The sequence below is a fragment of the Gavia stellata genome, chromosome 1 (genome assembly GCF_030936135.1).
Source record: "Gavia stellata isolate bGavSte3 chromosome 1, bGavSte3.hap2, whole genome shotgun sequence".
Lineage (NCBI taxonomy): Eukaryota > Metazoa > Chordata > Aves > Gaviiformes > Gaviidae > Gavia > Gavia stellata.
In genome coordinates this window covers 20142762-20160570 of record NC_082594.1, presented here as the reverse complement: position 1 = coordinate 20160570, position 17809 = coordinate 20142762, and the positions used below count along the sequence as shown (strand labels likewise).

At 36.7% G+C, this 17809-nt stretch overlaps 1 protein-coding gene across 1 annotated transcript in view; it reads left to right on the top strand.

Annotated features, from left to right (window-relative positions):
- The window catches only part of XPO4 (exportin 4), an 80433-nt gene that overhangs the window by 44008 nt on the left and 18616 nt on the right, over positions 1 to 17809 (top strand). The window contains exons 7-11 of the mRNA XM_059818660.1: positions 7399 to 7511; positions 9913 to 10070; positions 10344 to 10518; positions 15259 to 15435; positions 17619 to 17761. Coding sequence (XP_059674643.1) covers positions 7399 to 7511; positions 9913 to 10070; positions 10344 to 10518; positions 15259 to 15435; positions 17619 to 17761 — 766 coding nt within the window. The remainder of the gene's footprint in view (positions 1 to 7398; positions 7512 to 9912; positions 10071 to 10343; positions 10519 to 15258; positions 15436 to 17618; positions 17762 to 17809) is intronic.

Below are 17809 nucleotides of genomic sequence, written 5' to 3'. Positions count from 1 at the left end.
TTCACAGAAGTTGGAATGGCTTTAATCATCCTTGAGAAATGCGGGACCTAGCTGACAAAGATTCAATAAGTGTTGGGGTTTACAGCACCGTGTTGATTATATTGTGGCATAAATCTCTCTTCCTTAAAAAGACTGATTTAAAAGTAACTGTTGGTTGTTAGCTCGTGGGCAGTGAGACTTAACTTGGTTGCAGTTTCTAAATAGGTGGCACATTACGTAAGAACGTAAGAATCGCTGTGTTGATTGATCAGTTGGTATCCTCTTTCCAAATCTTGACAGTACGTATGCCGAAGCAATGGGCATAAATTTAATACTCGAAGCATGGAATAAAATGGTCCACTGTATCCACAGATATATCTTTTTTCCTTTAGTTGCCATTTCCTCTGGCAAGATGCTATTGATTCTCAGTATTCCCTGCAGCATAACAATAATCTGCAGTATTTGTGTATAATTTCAGCAAGATTCTTGTATGAAGGAAGTAGCATAAATGCGCATTAACTCTACAGTGACCATCGCCAAGAAGCACATTATTTAAATCGCTAAGTTGTGAGAATTACATCAAAACATATAACTTCTCAAGAGTTCTTGTGCTGTTACAGGATAATTTAGTATGTGTTGCATTGTTAAGTGGGCAGTGCTGGCCCCAATTGTAACAGAAGAGTTGTAGTAAGTCTGTATTGTTTATTGCTAGCAAGAAGAGCTGGCGTGAAAGATGCATTCTGGAATAGCCATCTCATTGGAGCAATGAAAGAAGAGAGGCTGGTACCTACCTACTTTTAAGTTGGAACTCAGTAGTTTTTGAGTGTCTTAGGATGTAGTGCCTGCAGTAGGAAGGGCAGGGCACGATGACCTAGGATGCCTTTAGTCATGTGGAGTTTCTTCCGTTTCATTTTCTAAACCACAGGCAATCATCTTGTTATTTTTATCTGCTACCTCAAGGTATTAGTTCACCTGGTGTTTGCAGATGCTTCAGAGGTTTTTGGCAGCACTGTTGGAAATGACAATAACATAGGATTCCTATTTTGCACTAAGAACGTATGGCAGTCTGTTGTGGCATGTTGGCTTCTGTAGAGTTTCTTTTTCCAGTGCTGTTACAGCACTGTTAAATACTGTTTACTCGGACGGGACTAGTTGTAACTGCATCTTTTCTTAAATGAATGTCTTGGCTAATGAAGGAAGTGCAGGTAATCAGTACTAAGAGGTACAGCCCTCTCCTTTACAAGAGTGCCTTCAGGGATCTCACTCCCAGTACATTGTGAGTGTCCAAAGTCTCCAGTTAAGGAGCTGAACATTGCTGGACTTTAATGCACCTTGATATGGACATATATTATATGTCTTGTCAAGTCAGGATGTAATTCTAAGTTATGTTCTTCTACTTCCAAAGATGTTTCTCACTTCTTCTTGACTTTGGGATTTATCTGTTCTTGGCAGCCACATTCTAATGGACTTTGGATGAATGTCCTCAGATGCAAAAGTTCTTAAACAGAACATAACATTTTTGTCCGTCTGTCTCCCATCTACAAAAAGGTGTCTATTATCTGTCATCAGGAGCTGTCATTAGAACTACTTATCCCTTATTCATTAACATATGGATTATAGTACGTGAATAAAGAGGAACTTGAGCTTTAGTTTTTGTTTTGGATTTGGTGCCTCCACTTGCTTGGGGGCAAGCTGGCAAATTTTCAAGTGATTGTAGAATAGGGGATTGGATTTAAAACACAGGTTATGTAAACCTAATGGGATGCACTCCACTAATGTGCATCATTGCTGTTCCATTGAAATTAATGATGCGATGGCAATTGCATGAACTGACTGAAGCTTTTGTCTGATCTGAACACTTTCTTTTTTTAAAGTGTGTGTGTTCCTTGGCCACACAATTAAAGGAACAAACTGTTCATATCTCTGTTTGGAAAATGTCTTTTAAACCTCAAGCCAGAATGAGACACCTTTCTGGGAGATCCTGTGAACCATACAGTTCTGCAGACTTTGAAGATTTGAGTTCAGTCCAACCCAGATTGGTAGCATCTGTTATGCATAATGGTGGTGCATGAAAACCACACAGAATGCTCCAGAAAACTTGAGGTTGGTTTTGAGGAATGATTCAAGTTGGCATTGCTGCTGAACAAGCATCCTGCCCTAGCACCTCCCATGAGCATGATACTGAGCAGGGAACCACATAGCTGAAAACTCTTTTTTAGCAGGTTGAGGTCCCCAGTTTGATTTGTTGCACAGCTACAGAAATGATTGAACCTGTACCGAGAAGCAACAACAAAGATTTCCTTCAGCAGCAGGGCTGCTTTCTTTAGGTCTTGTGTTTGTTAGCAGCCTGAGATTATCCTGAATTTACTACAGCGGTCTGTCCTTATCTGAAAGATGAAGGGTTGGGGTACTATCCTGGCTATTGTTTGGGATATAAAGAAAAATTCAGCGTAACTAAAATAGCTGTATTTAAGAAAGTACAAAAGAGAGCTTCATTTTACTTTTATCACTTACCACTCTGTGGTGAAAACTGACCTGACTTTGAAATCCCTGATGTTTAGAAATTATTTCTAGGGTGCTATTTGTTTTCTTAACAATCCTTTCTAGTAACTGCTGAAGACAAAGTTGGGCAAAACCAAGAAGATTGGCAGACCCGCTGAATTTGGTCATAATTGCAGTAAACATTTTTGTATTGATACTGAACTTTTTAACAATTAATGTTTCATCATTTGGGTTTTCCTGAATGAATTCTGAAACCAGTTTGCGATGTAAGAGCATCTTAAAAGCATTAATATCAGAATAGGAAAAGATACTTGTAATGACCCTTTTTATGAAGAAGAACTGATAAAATATATAGGCTTTTTCCTTTTCTGCTCTCCTGGCCCAGTGGTTTTAAGTTTCCAGTTTTGCAGTGCTTTGTCATCAGGTTCCTAGATGGCAGACAGTATATAGTGTAAAGGTGTGACTCTTGAGCTGCATCTGCATGGCAGTCAGTTCTGCATAGGTGCTTTAAGTGTAAGTTAGGCTTAAAGTGATTAGCTTGCATGCTATTAGCTGTATCACCATAGCAGCAAAATGTAGCAGGAGCTGCAGAATCCGCTTGAGTGGTCAAAATGCGACTTGGTACTAGCATAGCTACACCGCTAGCGGCTCCGGAATTGGCCAGTTTTAAAATTAGTTTGGGTCTTCTCACACTTCCTATGCCTGTTGCTGCAATCTGAGTCCAGTGTCTCCAACACAAAGTAGTTGTTTCATTCTCATGACAGTTAAGAATACTTGTGTTTAATAATTAAATATTTAAGCATACACTCCTTCTCCTGAGTGCTGGATATGTTTGCTGAGAGTGTAAGTTACATAAAGATTTGTGAAGCATTTCTCCATAGGGGGCAGCAACCCTCTGCATCAGTGTTAGACCGTTTCTCCTAGACTGATCCCATGTGCTTGGCTGATTAGCTAGCAAGCCAGAGGAGGTCTTAAAAATCCAAATATAATCAGTATGTTAGCATTATAACACTGGATGGCAGATTTCCAGTGCAGTTTTTTTATTTGTAACGCAACCTTTCTAATGCAGTTTTTTATTTGTAAAATATAAGTCTAAGACTCACACAAAGCTCTCCAGAAATGTTCCAGACAACAAAGGTAGAGTAATTAAAATAACTTTTAAGAAATATATTCGAGCCTTAGCACTCCAGGAGTTTTCCCTCAATTTCCAAGTTGTTCTTCACTCCTGTGGACAAATTTGTGAATGGAGGTCTGGCAGAAGAAATCTCAGCTTTGATTTTTGAGTTCCTAATTTACTGCTTTGTGGGCGAGCAAGCCATACCTTTCTTAGGAAAAAGACTGAGGGATCCATTCTCAGATACTGGAATTTGTGGGAAGTCCTGAAGTGAAATGCTATAATCCCTCGTGGCTGCCTTAGGATATGAAATATTTTCATACTCATCTTCACCCATCAATCCCTTCCTGGGACAGAGGCAAAGAGTGGTAGGAAAACTACACATTTTTTTATCTTTTATTTTCTTTTTTAATACATTCTACCAAGAAGCATATAAAACTTAGATTTATTTTTTTTTTCAAATTACAATCTTTAAAGTTTATAATTTAAAAAAATATTACTTACTTCTCCAGTTCACGAAACAAAACCAAGCGTAGAGCTACATACATAAATTTAGGCAAATATACCTGTAGGTCCCTGTACTTGGCGCTGGTGAGGCTGCACCTTGAATACTGTGTTCAGTTTTGGGCCCCTCACTACCAGAAGGACATTGAGGTGCTGGAGTGTGTTCAGAGAAGGGCAATGAAGCTGGTGTGCTCTCTGGAGCACAATTTTTATGAGGAGCGGCTGAGGGAACTGCAGTTGTTTAGCCTGGAGAAGAGGAGGCTGAGGGGAGACCTCATCGCTCTCTACAATTACCTGAAAGGGGGTGGCACAGAGGTGGGTGTTGGTCTCTTCTCCCAAGTGACTAGCGACAGGACAAGAGGAAATGGCCTCAAGTTGCACCAGGGGAGGTTTAGGGTGGATATTAGGAAAAATTTCTTTACTGAGAGAGTGGTCAAACGTTGGAACAGGCTGCCCAGGGAGGTGGTGGAGTCACCATCCCTGGAGGTGTTCAAGGAACATGTGGACGATGCATTGTGGGACACGTTTTAGTGGGCATGGTGGTGTTGGGTTGAAGGTTGGACTTGATGATCTTAAAAGGTCTTTTCCAACCATAGTGATTCTGTGATTACCGTCTTCTCTTCCTCTCTAGGCACTAAATAGTGAGCGTATAAGCCTTATCAAACACAAAGGCATCTAGTTATGTTCTTATGCTTTTCAGTAGAGCTTGGTACATGTTACTGAAAAGTCTGTTCTGATTCAAGCAGAAGTTTCTAGTCTCTATAGGAATCATTGTCCTAAGTCTTGTGAACTGGGTGAAACACTGGCTGCTTCTGGTAGCTGTTTCCTACCTTGGATTTCCATTTAATTCAAAGTGAACTGTAATGAGAGTTACTCATTCTTCAGTAGAATTGGGAAGGTTACAAACGTTTGTATTTATTACCAGAAGTTGTTTACAATTGTTTTTCATTTCAAAAACAAACAAACAAAAACCCCAAACCCTCCAGGATGTCATAGTAGACTGATCTATGCTTATCATGAGTCTATGTTACAGCTTGAGTGCTAGTGTTGTGCTAGTTCTGTGCATTTTGTTTTCTCATAAGTACTGAGAAGTAAATTAATTTTTTATGAAGACTGCATTTGTCCTGTGTACACCCCTGTAGTAGGTAATTTCATGCCATTTTTTTCAGGTTTGGCGTAACTGGGCTGCTGCTAATAAGGCTGAACCATAGCACAGAATAAGTTGAGATATTTCACAGCAGCAAGCATCTCCACAGCCAACTTAGGCTAATGTTGGAGTACATCTAGTACATGATGGAAAATGGGTGTAAGATCTCCATGATAGGTGCAGACATAATTTGTATTGTTCAGTGAACAGATATTTTACCCACAAATCTGCTATTTTCAGATGTGTCATCAGTCCATTAGTGTGAGAAACAGTACTAAAAATAACAGGATAGGGCTGCTAAATACTGAGGCTTGTTAAAATAGTGACAGCAAACTGGCCTTTCTTTCATTCTACGTGAAAAGTGTTATGTAGCTGGTCCCGTCTGTAGACTTAACCTAGTGAAAAGCAAATTGATTTTCAGAGATTGATAATGTATCTATGATCATATTCTCATATTGGATCTATTTCCAAGCCAATTGTTTATTGGAGAGTTACAGCAAAGGACATTGTTGTCAATAAGCAATTTTAAAATACTGTTTTTTCTAAAACATTCCAAATGAAAAGAGAAAAAAGCATAGCTTTATTTGCCAGGTAAAATTAGTTTTAATTTGTAATATTACTCCTGATAAAGGATGCTTGCATGTGGTAGTTTCATGCCCTTTTTATTTTTTCATCTGGAGGAACTGAAGCATTTTTGATGAATTAAATGACATCTGTATTTCAGATGGAAGTAAAATAGGCAGTTCTGTGACTTTCTGTTTTTCCCCATCTGAAATAATGCAGATCTGGTATGGTTCAATTTTGAAAATGGTGAAACTGGTTTAGTTTTGCACTAATGAAAATTCCTGATTGTTCTTATGCATTATAACACGCTGACAACAGTTCTGGACACGTATCACTGGTGAAGGTCCTACTTGGTACTGTGCCGTGGAAAAAGTCGCTTTTTTGGAATGTGGTTTTGCACAGTGTTGTGACAAATTTCTGGTTTTGGCAGAACTCAGTGTAGATAAACTAAAATTGTGCATCCTGCCTTCTGCCACAGTCCTTCATATTAAGATAGATGTTTGATTGATAGATTGTTCTCTTAAACAAAACCCATCAAAAGTTAAGGGGTCTGCTTTCTTGAATGATACCATTGTGAAATTTATTTTCTTCTAGACATACAAATACTTTCTGATACACTTTTTATAATACCTGATGACTTACAGTACAAAAGTTAATGCAGTTCGTTACCAGTAAGTAAATTACACACAGCTGAGCATGCTGTTACTTATTCTGATGGTTGGGTTAGAATCAGAGATGATAATGAAGGATTTAAAAAAGACAAATGAAAATTTAAGTTGCTGAGTTAAAGCAGTCTTACTACTACTTGGATTGGGTGGTGTGACAGAAAGAAGCACTTTCAAAAACCTTCAATAAACACTCTTCTGTGTGATCAGACTGACAAAGAATGTAACCTGCTTGTTTAAATGTTTTTGCTCATGTCTCTGTTTTTTCTGTACTAAGCATTTGCAGAATTTCTTAAGTTATACCAAAACACATGGTAGAAACTGAGTGCAGCAAAATCATGGCTTCACAGTGTGTGCATTTTTCATGCGTGTCTCTTACAAATGTGTTTAATATGACAATGCCTTGTGGTGCCTTATGCTTTTGTTCTTCACAGTGTGATTAAAAAATGTAGATTAATGCAGGGCTAACATACCTGCATTCTGTGATGCATATTTGGCTATTTAGAAAAATAGGATATAGATTTCAATGAGCTATCTTTAGCTATCATAAGGCCTTTTTAAAAGCTGCCAGGAAAATTTTTTAGAAAATTATTTCCTATTTTGCATAAATTTTAACACCTGTTAATTGCGGTTGCTTTTTTCCCTTCTCGCTGTGTCACATTAGACACCCTGGTTATCAAAGTGATCGTATCACTATGGTATGTCTCATAATTATGATCAAACTGTTATCTAACATTCCTGGAGCATTCTTTTTTTCAATACTTAATACCTTTTATTCCTTGGCCTCATGCATGAATTATGCTGTGTATGTGAAGAGGCTTAAAGTTTGTTTCCATTACATTCTTTCTGAATGGATCCTGTTGTATCTAGGATTTTTTTAAAGCCAAGTAGGAATGTTATTGTTGACCTTGACACCAGATAACTGGGCAGACATTATATAGCTATGTTTGAATCCTCACAAAATGTGATGCTAAAGCCAACAGAATCCTGGCGTGAGACCCTCCTGGACAGCAGAGTTATGGAGCTTTTCTTTACAGTAAGTTTCTTTCTTCAACTTTCATAGTCCAGACCACAGGGAAAGCAGCTCCTTCCTGTTCTAAAACTGTATTGTTGGACTCTTCCTTTTGCATCAGGTAGGACTGATTCTCTTAACTTCAGCTCGCTTTTCAAAGCAAACAGAAGGATTGTATTTTTCCTAGGTTACCAAATATGTATTTTGCCTATAAATTGCCTTAAATTGGTGAACATTAACAAAAGGAAAAGGTGTACAGTTATCTAAACTTTTATACATTTAATTCTTTTGGACATGTATTCATCAAATGAAACCAAGCATGGTGAGCAGTAGTAGAGTATGTCTTTCAGATAAGGTGTAATGGCTCTCAAAAAAGATCAAATGAAGATTATGTGTTTGCTGATCTTAAAGCATTTGCTCCAGGGAACAGCTGAAAATAAGTAATGCAATTGCAGTTTTCTAGTCAGTTTCAGCATACAGAATTCCGCATCTCTCTGCTCAGCACAAAGTAAATCCAAACAAGTTAAAATAGATTAAGTTAGGAGGGATGGGGAAGAGGTAGAGTTAGGATAGGGGAATGCAATATTCAGTTTCTATAGCTTAAAAACTGCATGATATTAAAACTGGATAAAATTAGTATTGTTTTCTTTCTGCCACTGTTTGGGGGGAGAAGTTTGTAGTCTTTGCTCAGCTTGGAGTTACTGCAGCAGCAACATATATTGGCTTATAAATTTGTTTACTATGTTATTTTATCTTACATTACATCTCTTGGGACCTGAGAATTTAGCATTCTCAGGCTATTCTCATTTCTCCAAAGCAGAGAAATAACGTGCTCAAAACTTGGGCAAAGTTGTTATTAGACAAAGTGAACGTAACTCTCTAGTGCTGCTTGAGAGTTATCTGATACGTGCTTGGATACATGTCCTTACTTTATAGGATTTTTTTTTTGATAAATTAGATTTTTTTGTAAACTTCTTTTTGACTGCAAGTTTCTGTTCCAGCAGTTTTGAAAAGGTGAAAAAATCACTGGCAGAACTCTCAGCAGCTACGCGCAATCTGAACAGCTGTCTAGACTATCCAGACAGTTGCTACTGTCAGCTGTGAACCTCCACATGCAAATAACTTTTTAGCTTACATATTAACCCTTCCTTGTTTAATAGTATGAAGTTGTCAGAGATAGATATCTGTTTCTTTGGTTGGTTTACAATTATTTATTCATGATAAGAATAATGTTTTGAATAACATGCAGAATTGTTTTAATACATTTGCATTTTACTTAATAGTCACCAAAACCTGCCTGTATTTGATTATTTTTGAATGAATGCTAGCCAGGACAGTATGCTGTCGGTTTTCGTTTTAGATACCTGATTTGCCATGGTTGAGGCTTGTAGTATTAGTTTGCTATTTGAAGTAATATAAGTGAATGGTGGTAGTTTATATTCATTTATCTGATCTGAGAAATTTTAATAACCTTGCAAAAGTTGGCAGGACTGCCATGTTAAAGAGAGAGCCTTCAGTTCTAATCTCAGCCTAGTGTGGGACGTCTATTACGAGGGGTGTTTCTGTTCAGGGTTTGTTTCTCCTGCTAGTTTGATCTTTCAGAGATTAACTGTGCAGCTAATCCAACTAGTTATGAGTTGGATGAAGTCGCAACTATAATGCCACAGAGAAATGGTTAGTGTTTTAACTTTACTTTTATGTATAATATTGCTGAAATAATTTAACTAAATTTTATTCTGGCTGGAAAAGCTACCCTATATTTATTTATTCAGTAAATCTTATGTGAAAAAAATAGGAGGCATGAGCCTAAGAAAATTTATGATTACTGAAATACTAACATTCGAATATAGAAAGTCTCACCAGCAGAAGTAATGACATAACAGTTCACAGACATGCGGGAAGATTACTGTTGGCCTTGTATAATGTAAGGGTGTTGCCAAGGAAGTGATGCATTCATTTTTGTATATGTCTTCAGTGTTTACCTCTGCTAAAGAAGCATCTATATAATCTTGATTGAACTTGTTGACTAACTTTAGCAAGTCTCCGTAGCCTAGGCATAGTTAGCATAATAGAGATGACTGTCATTATTGCTGTTTTTAGAAGGAGCAGTATGTCTGACTGGCTGGCATCTGTTTCTCTCTTTAAGACATAACATTCAGTAGACAGTTCAATTTTCAGCATGTAGGTGAGACTTAACTAAATGTTAGTTTCAGTGAGTTAATTCAAGGCTTGCGATTTTTGTGAGCTGAGTCATGATCTTGACATTTACTATGGTTTAGAGAGTTGTAGAAACCCTTGCATTTCAGACTGAATGGAAGTTATAGTAAGCTTTTTTTGGTGCGTGCTCTTTAGGATTGAGAGCCATGTGACTGTTGTAAGAACACCCTATTTTCCGTGTATTATTAACTATCTTACTTCCTGAAAGGTACATCGAAAAATCAGAGAAGATACAGATATGGCCCAAGATTCATTACAGTGTCTGGCACAGCTGGCATCTTTGCACGGGCCAGTCTTTCCTGATGAAGGTTCACAAGTTGATTACCTGGCACACTTCATTGAGGGATTACTGAATACTATCAATGGGTATGTATGCCTGCTCTCTAAATTTAGATGGCATCTTTTAATCTTTAGTTTGGAGTTTAGCCTATCTGTGTGGAGAACTGGTATGGCTTGCTTATTTCTGAGTATAATTTGTGCTTACTGTTGGATTACGGAAATTAAGAAAAGGCAGTTTAAAGTAGGTACTTCTTATCATAATATGAAATAGATTTATTGATTGAAAATGTATCAACAAAATCAATTCACTTTTAGCATTTTTCTTGATGGCGAAAAACTAACTGCTATTTCTATCTATAGAATTGAAATAGAAGACTCTGAAGCAGTGGGAATTTCCAGTATTATCAGCAACCTGATAACCGTGTTTCCTCGCAATATTTTAACTGCCATTCCAAATGAACTTTTCTCTTCATTTGTTAACTGCCTTGCACACCTCACTTGTTCTTTTGGAAGAAGTGCTGCCTTGGAAGAAGTGGTAAGTACCCACTCTCAAATAGTAGGTAGTCTTTTTTTTGTTTCTCTCTATTTTGATAAGCATAAGTGATACGAGAATTTGGCTGTTTTATTAATAACTGTTGTGAATTCAGTGGTTTTGTTCTAGATATTTCTGTAGTCACATCTGAGAGGATTTTCTTTTTGTTTCAAAGAGCATAATGAACATAATTACAAACTGTGTGCATCTTTCAGACTTTGTTTTCATTTAAAGAACCTGTCTAGTTTTCATTTTTAAAATAACGGATTCATTTAAAAATATTAAAAGTCTTTAAATATTGCTGACTTGCTCTTGTAGGACTTATCTACATGAACATAGACAGATTGAAACTTAACTGCTCTCAGGAGTACTGAGTCAGGAACTTCTGTTTTAAGTGAAAGTAGCTGTTAAGATCTGTTGTTAACCTCATACTTCTAAGCTGTTCAAATTATCCCTTCACTGCTGACACAGTTCAAATGGTAATTCTGTGTGAAAAACTAGCACAGGAATTCAAAGGATTTTTTTTCTGTTTGTTTATTTCTTTCAAACTTTTGTTGTAACATTAAAGAGCAGTTGGGATAGTCTAAGTTTTCTGCTTCTAAAAATTGCATTAAAAATAAAAACTTCTAAGGAGACCTAGTTTAAGGCGAATAATCTTGCAGTTGAGCTATTTATGTGCAGTGGCTATTGATTTAAAATGTGACTATCAAGATATTAGCCAATATTTCCCCATTTTCATTAAAAAGTATGAATTTTTACCAGTTTTGCTATATTGGCTGGGCTTAATTAGCTGAGTTTGAAAATAATTACAGAAGTATTTAGTTATAAATTTGATGGATGTGTTTCTTTACCAGAGATCACAGGTGTGTTAATTAGCATTCATTGCAGAGCATTAGATCATGTCTTTGCTGCAAGGTTAAAATGTATTACATTTGGCCCAGTGCTCATTTAAACTTTCAAGTGTGTTCATGTCTTAGTCAAGAAATTGATGATTAAATTTAGAATCTAAAATACAGCTACTTTCCAAACTTTATTGATCAAAACTTGCCCTGCTTTTGAGATTATTTGGTAGGACATTGAACAGATGTTCTGGTTCTCACAGACACATTTAGGAATGCTCCTGAAGCCTTTATAAAAAAGATTCAGCAAAATCATATGCACCTATCATTTAAACTAAAGGGATGTTGTTTCCTCAACTAGCCTTGTGTTACTTGAGAGCTAGAATATGCAACCATGTTTAATGAAAGGAGTGCTCAACATAACGCCATTCAAAACACTTCATCTCTCAGTAAAAGCTTGTACCACTCTCTAGTACAGAGTTTGTTTTGGACAAGACTGGCCAGTTACGCCTACTATACTGTGGCTGCCTACGCTTATATAATCCCATCGTTTTTGCTGAAGAAAGTCTTTTCAGTATTAAACTTAAATGTTCTCAGATTCAGCAACATCAGAAAGAGAGAATACAAGATTTTTTCTTTTGAGAGAGAATTTGCTCACTGCCTTTGAATCTTTAAATCATTCTGTGAAAAAAGAAACATTACACTTCCACCACTTCCATTCTGGCATAGGTCTTACAGATGTATAGTCTGTATCTCAACTTCATGCTGTTTTTTTTGATTTCCAGGATGATACAGAATTCTGTGGTGATGAGCCTTAAGAAAAAAAAATAAATCTTATGTCTGACCAGTGTGTCAGCAATAAGGCATGCTACTGAGACTTTTAAGCTGTTGCTGACTTAATCCAGATGGCATAATGATACTATGTGCTGAAAAAAATACTATTTTGCATCCCTGAAAGCAATCTTTTGACTTAGGAATGACCCAGCCATGGTTAATGTGTTCCCCAAGCTTCTTGCTTATAGATTGCTTGTGGTGACACCTTCTGTGAGCTCATGTGCTGTCTGTAATTAAGAGCTTTTGATAAAAGATGAAATACCATGTGCATTGGGCTCAGTGGAGTCCTGAGATAATATTCCTGGAACTTTTCTGAAATCTGAAGTGCAGCAGAATGCAGGCAGACATACTCCATAAGTTTTGCTGGTGGGAAAAGTTGTTTTCCCCATATTTCTGCCACTTCATATGCCAACAGAACAGCTCGTGTGAACACCCCAGAAACCCCGTCAGGCACAAGGATTCTACTTAGCTGAAGACCTGTTATGGAAACTCAAAATTGGGAGGTCCTGAAACCATGCAAACCACTTCAAAGCAGCTAATACTGATTTTCAACCAAGGGGGGCAAAACGCACAATCCAAAGATCACATTCAAATGCTTTTTTATGTTAACCTGCCTGTTGGGATTGGGGAGATTGGCTGAAGGAAGTTGAAACATTTGCCTGAACAGCTACACTGATGGAGGGCAGTAAGCTTCAGCAATGCTGGGAGGTAGTTTATGGTGTAAGTTGGACCAGTAGTCTCTTCCTTTAGTAGCCCTGGGTCTGAGAGAAGATGCTTGTCCACAGCTATGCTTCACCTTGCTCAACATTTAGTTCTTATGCAGAAGTAGAAATCAAACAGTCCATCTGAATTAGTGAAGAGTATGAACAGGATGTTGGATGAAAAGTCAAATAGAAATAGAAATTATATCAAAAGCTGCTTTTTCTCAAAATGAATCTTAATGCACTCTTCCTGTTTCATGATATTTTTTTTAAAATATCATGTAATAGGAGAGGTGCTTCTGAATTTGGTCCTCTCTGCTGTGCTTCTCTTTCCAGCTTGTTGCTGCTTTACAAATTTTAGAAGTGTTCTTTCTTCCAAAGGGTGAGCAGACTGTGAAGGAAGTACCACCAATTTTCTTTTCCTTTCCCATACTAGAGAAATTAAGCATCTTTGCTTTGACTTTACTGTTTGTATCTTGCCTCTCCTGAAGATCTGACTTCTGAACTGGGCTCTGCCATTGCTTCTGTTGGATCCATCAGAATGATTCAGCTCCCCAGACTGCAGCATGTCACTTAGTTTACCTGTACGAGATCTTTGGTAGTCCAGCTGTAGCTAATCTGAACTAAGGAACTGGACTGGGAATTTTTAGTAAGGTTCCTTTGTGACCAAATTTGTTCAATATAAAAAAGCTCTTTCTACTATTTGGGCATGTACTTTATGGAGGCAATTATTAATCCTAGCTTCCTTGTGAGAATACCATAAAGTGTTAAAACATCTTTTTCATGGCATTACCTTCTGTATTACCTTCTCAAATAAATGAATTGGATAGATTTGAGTTCTTCTGTTGTTCATAAAAAGGCATGTCTGTTTATTGGTTTATGCTCTGGATTCTTATAAATTATTAGAAGTTATATAGAAGTTATGTATTTGAATATATTATATACACTCATGTCAAAATATTTCAGGATTGAGTGACTGTCTATGAATTAGTGTGTCCTTTAGTCAAGTTTTAAAAAGACACATTGTGGTGTCCATCCTAAATTTGTGGCTTATTTTAGAGTTGAATACAGTTTTGCCCCTCTCCTTGTCATCTTCATCTTTTGTTTTCACACTTGCATCAGTGTGTCCCATATTTTAACTTCTGTAAATATGACCACTTTGCAGTTTTAAAATGCAAACTAAAAGCTATCTTGAAATGCTATCTTGAAATGCTTCCAACATGGTATCAGTTTTCCCTCTTAATCAGTCATCCAGCCAGTGTTCTCTTTTCCTTGCCTGTTCATCCATGAATGTTTGTAACTTCACTGCAAGTCAGTCATGCTCCAGACAGAAGAATTCCTAAGGCCCTAATATCTCTTTATTTCATCAAGGAATCATTTTACTAAGCTCTGCTATCTCAAAGTAACTTTTGTGAGAGATCCTGTTGGTTAAAACTTCAGAAGACTTCTTAGAGGAAAGAAGTGTCTTGCTTTAGCAGCATGTTTATCCATACAGTCACATTTAAGTTATTAGAAGTTGGATATATTTACTAAAGTTCAATTTTTGCATCAAATCAAAAAGTTGATAGGCACATTAAAAATACTTTTTAAAAGAAATGGCCTCTTTGCTATCTGGGTTCTTTAGTTTGCCTGTAACCCAGTACATTGGTTTTCAGATATGTTATTTCCTTTTGCAGCTTATGTACCATGTAGAAACACATATGAGTAACTAAAAACATGAAGCATCAGTTAAAATGCACTAAGCAATTGGAGGTGCAGGCTTATTCTGTGGAATTCTGCTTTTTTTTTTTTTTTTGTTCATAGAATGAGAAGTTGTGTGTCATCATCAAAACTGGCTACATGTAGTAGTGTTTCTTGAACACATGCAATTTTACAATTACTTCCTTTGGAACAGAGAATTGCCATCTTTTCTCTCTCTTTATTTCAAAAATAGTGGAATACACATAAATCTATACGCACATGTTCTGTATTTGTCTAATTGAAAAGAAATATCTCAATTCTTTGCTATTTCTAATAAGAGCTGAGATGCTTGACATCTTTGGGGTAAAAACTCAGTAGCTCCTGTATTTAGGTAATTATGCATTAAAGGAAATTTAAGACTGTTTTGGTTTTGAGCATCAGATGAAGAGAAATAACAACACTGACAGTTTTTTAAAGCCTAGCAAGCATGAAAGTTGCGCTGACCTTTTTGATGCGTTGCTTCAGTTCATTCTGATACTTTCTTGGCTATCCTTAGATGGGTTTTGTGAATGATTTTTTTTTAAATTGTTCAAACATTAGAAGAACATCTGTTAAATAATAATGAATAAAATGTATGTTCCTCTGGTTTAGTTTAGGAGTAAGACTTTTGTTTCTTTCATCTCTTACAGCTTGACAAAGATGACATGGTATATATGGAAGCGTATGATAAGTTGCTGGAATCTTGGCTTACTTTGGTACAAGATGACAAACATTTCCATAAAGGTTTCTTTACCCAACATGCTGTTCAGGTCTTTAATTCCTACATTCAGTGCCATCTAGCTGCTCCTGATGGTACAAGGAATTTGGTAAGCCCTCATTCTAGTAGTTCTTGATGATACCATAACTAACCCATGTTTTTTGGTGTGTACTGTATCATGTAGCTCAAGGGAGCTAGTATAGAATTACTATTTGTGATTTGGAAATGAAAAATTTGCTGAAGTTGTTACTCAGCGTTCATTTTCCAGTCTGTTTCTCTCATTCTGAAGAGGAAATGAAGGAATTCGAAGTTGGAAATCACTTTAAAAAAAAAAACAGAAAAAAGTAAACCTGTTACTCAAATCGACATGCATCTTACTGTTTTTCCCACAGATGCACTTTTGACCATCCTTCTCTGCACAGGGGTCCTAGTTAAAATCACCAATGAAATGGGGAGCCTTTTATATATTTGTTACCTCCCATACATTATCTTCAAAGTATACTTTTGAAGTATAATTGACATGCATAACTATCTGAAAAAAATGCAGAATGACTATGCTCAGTTGCAATATTATGTGGTTCTTTTGGCTAAAACGGTACATTAATTCCCAGTTGTATTTTTGAGGTGACTGTTCTAGAGAAAACCTAAAAGTACCTCAAGTATCTCTTGAACCATTGAGAAAGAAAGCAGATTAGTCTCTTTGCCACGAGTCTGGATCTTACTAAAATAGATTCTCATACAGAAAGTTTGGATGTAGATGTTGCTTGAATTAATTATTGCATAGATTCGATTCAATAACTGTATAAAATCTCTCTTTAATTTGATGCTGTGCAAAGATCTCAGAGATACCTCATGCTGAAAAGCACCATATAAAACTTAATTATGCTATCTCGATATGTAACAGATTGTAATAATAATGCCAAAACAGAGAGAAATATTTCATAAGGGAACTTTGAATTCGTGTCAGGCGATCTTGACATAACTTGTATACACAGGTTAATTCATGTCATTCTGTGAGATGAGCCATTTATCCAATGGGTAACCTTTTAAAAGCCACAGCTGGCATTTTAGAATGTTTCTTGTTCAATATCAAAGCGGTAACAGGAACTTTCAGTCTCTGCTTTGAGAGCAGAGGCTCACTCTTCAGTAAACAGCTGCAGCTTTGAAGTTGCCAAAAAGAGAATGATTTGCTGGGTTACATGAAGAAAAGGTGGGTTAAAAGCACTTTGAATCCACACACAATTCCTTATCCAGTTTTCCAGAGCTTTTATAGAAAAAACCCAGACTGATAGCTTTCTCTGTCACTTGTATTTTACTTTGTTAGTTGTGTAAATTTTATGATTCTTTAAGAGATTTTTTTTAAAACGTTTTAACATCAATACTTAGTTTCTACATATAATGGTTCATCTCTTCAAGGAGTAAGGTCTGATTATTAAGTAGTTTTATAATGCAGCCAAGATAAGCTTTGAGAAATCAAACAGTGCAACTTCTGCATCAGCAAGAAATAAAACTGAGATGATGATAATTATTATCAGTCTTCAGTTTTCCTGAGGTTGTAGCATTTACTTTTTAAAGCTTTTTTGCCTTGAACAGTAGGTTGTGGAAAATCTTTAATGAAAGAGATAATTTTCATTTCATCATGAAAAATACTACCTGTTCTGTGATTTATGTAGGATCTCAGACAAATAAGAACAACATCGTTAACTAATGAATAGGGGAAAGCATGGAAGTTCCAGTGTTTAAAATGGTTCTTCATCTGCTGTATATGTGATTTGAAATGCAAATGTGCTTGAGCAATCTTCTGACCACTGGGTTTGCAGACCATCTCTGCGAGCCAGAGTCATTCGGTACCTTATATCACACTTCTAGCAGTGGATGCTCGACAGAGCTTATTTACATACCCTGTGGTGTAAAGAAACTGTCTTGCCATTGTCCAGTCTGTGCGTATCCTATTAATAACAAGTATCAATTTTCATAACTCTTATCCTTGACTCTTCACAAACAGTGAATATTTTGACTTGAGAGCACTATTGGAAATGGTAGCAAATATATGATTAACTGAATGTGGCATTTTGCTACTGAGTTTGTGAAATGCTGATTTCAAAAAAATATGAAGCCATGTTTACTCCTCTGTTTAACTCTTCTGTGTCTAGTTTAGTACAAGCCTGTTGTTCATCCATGCAAAACACCTTGAAAGAAAAAGCCAAAATAACGTAGAAAATTACGGTGATGATAAAATTTGACAAGTATAACACTAACTGGTTGCTTCTAATTTTGTTGAAATAATCAAAGACTGCTAACGGTGTGGCCTCTCGGGAAGAAGAAGAAATAAGTGAACTGCAGGAAGATGACAGAGACCAGTTCTGTGACCAGTTGGCGAGCGTAGGCATGCTGGGGAGAATTGCTGCAGAACACTGTATACCTCTTCTTACAAGGTATTAAAAAAAAAAAGTCATGAATGCAAATCAATAAAGCCATCAAAT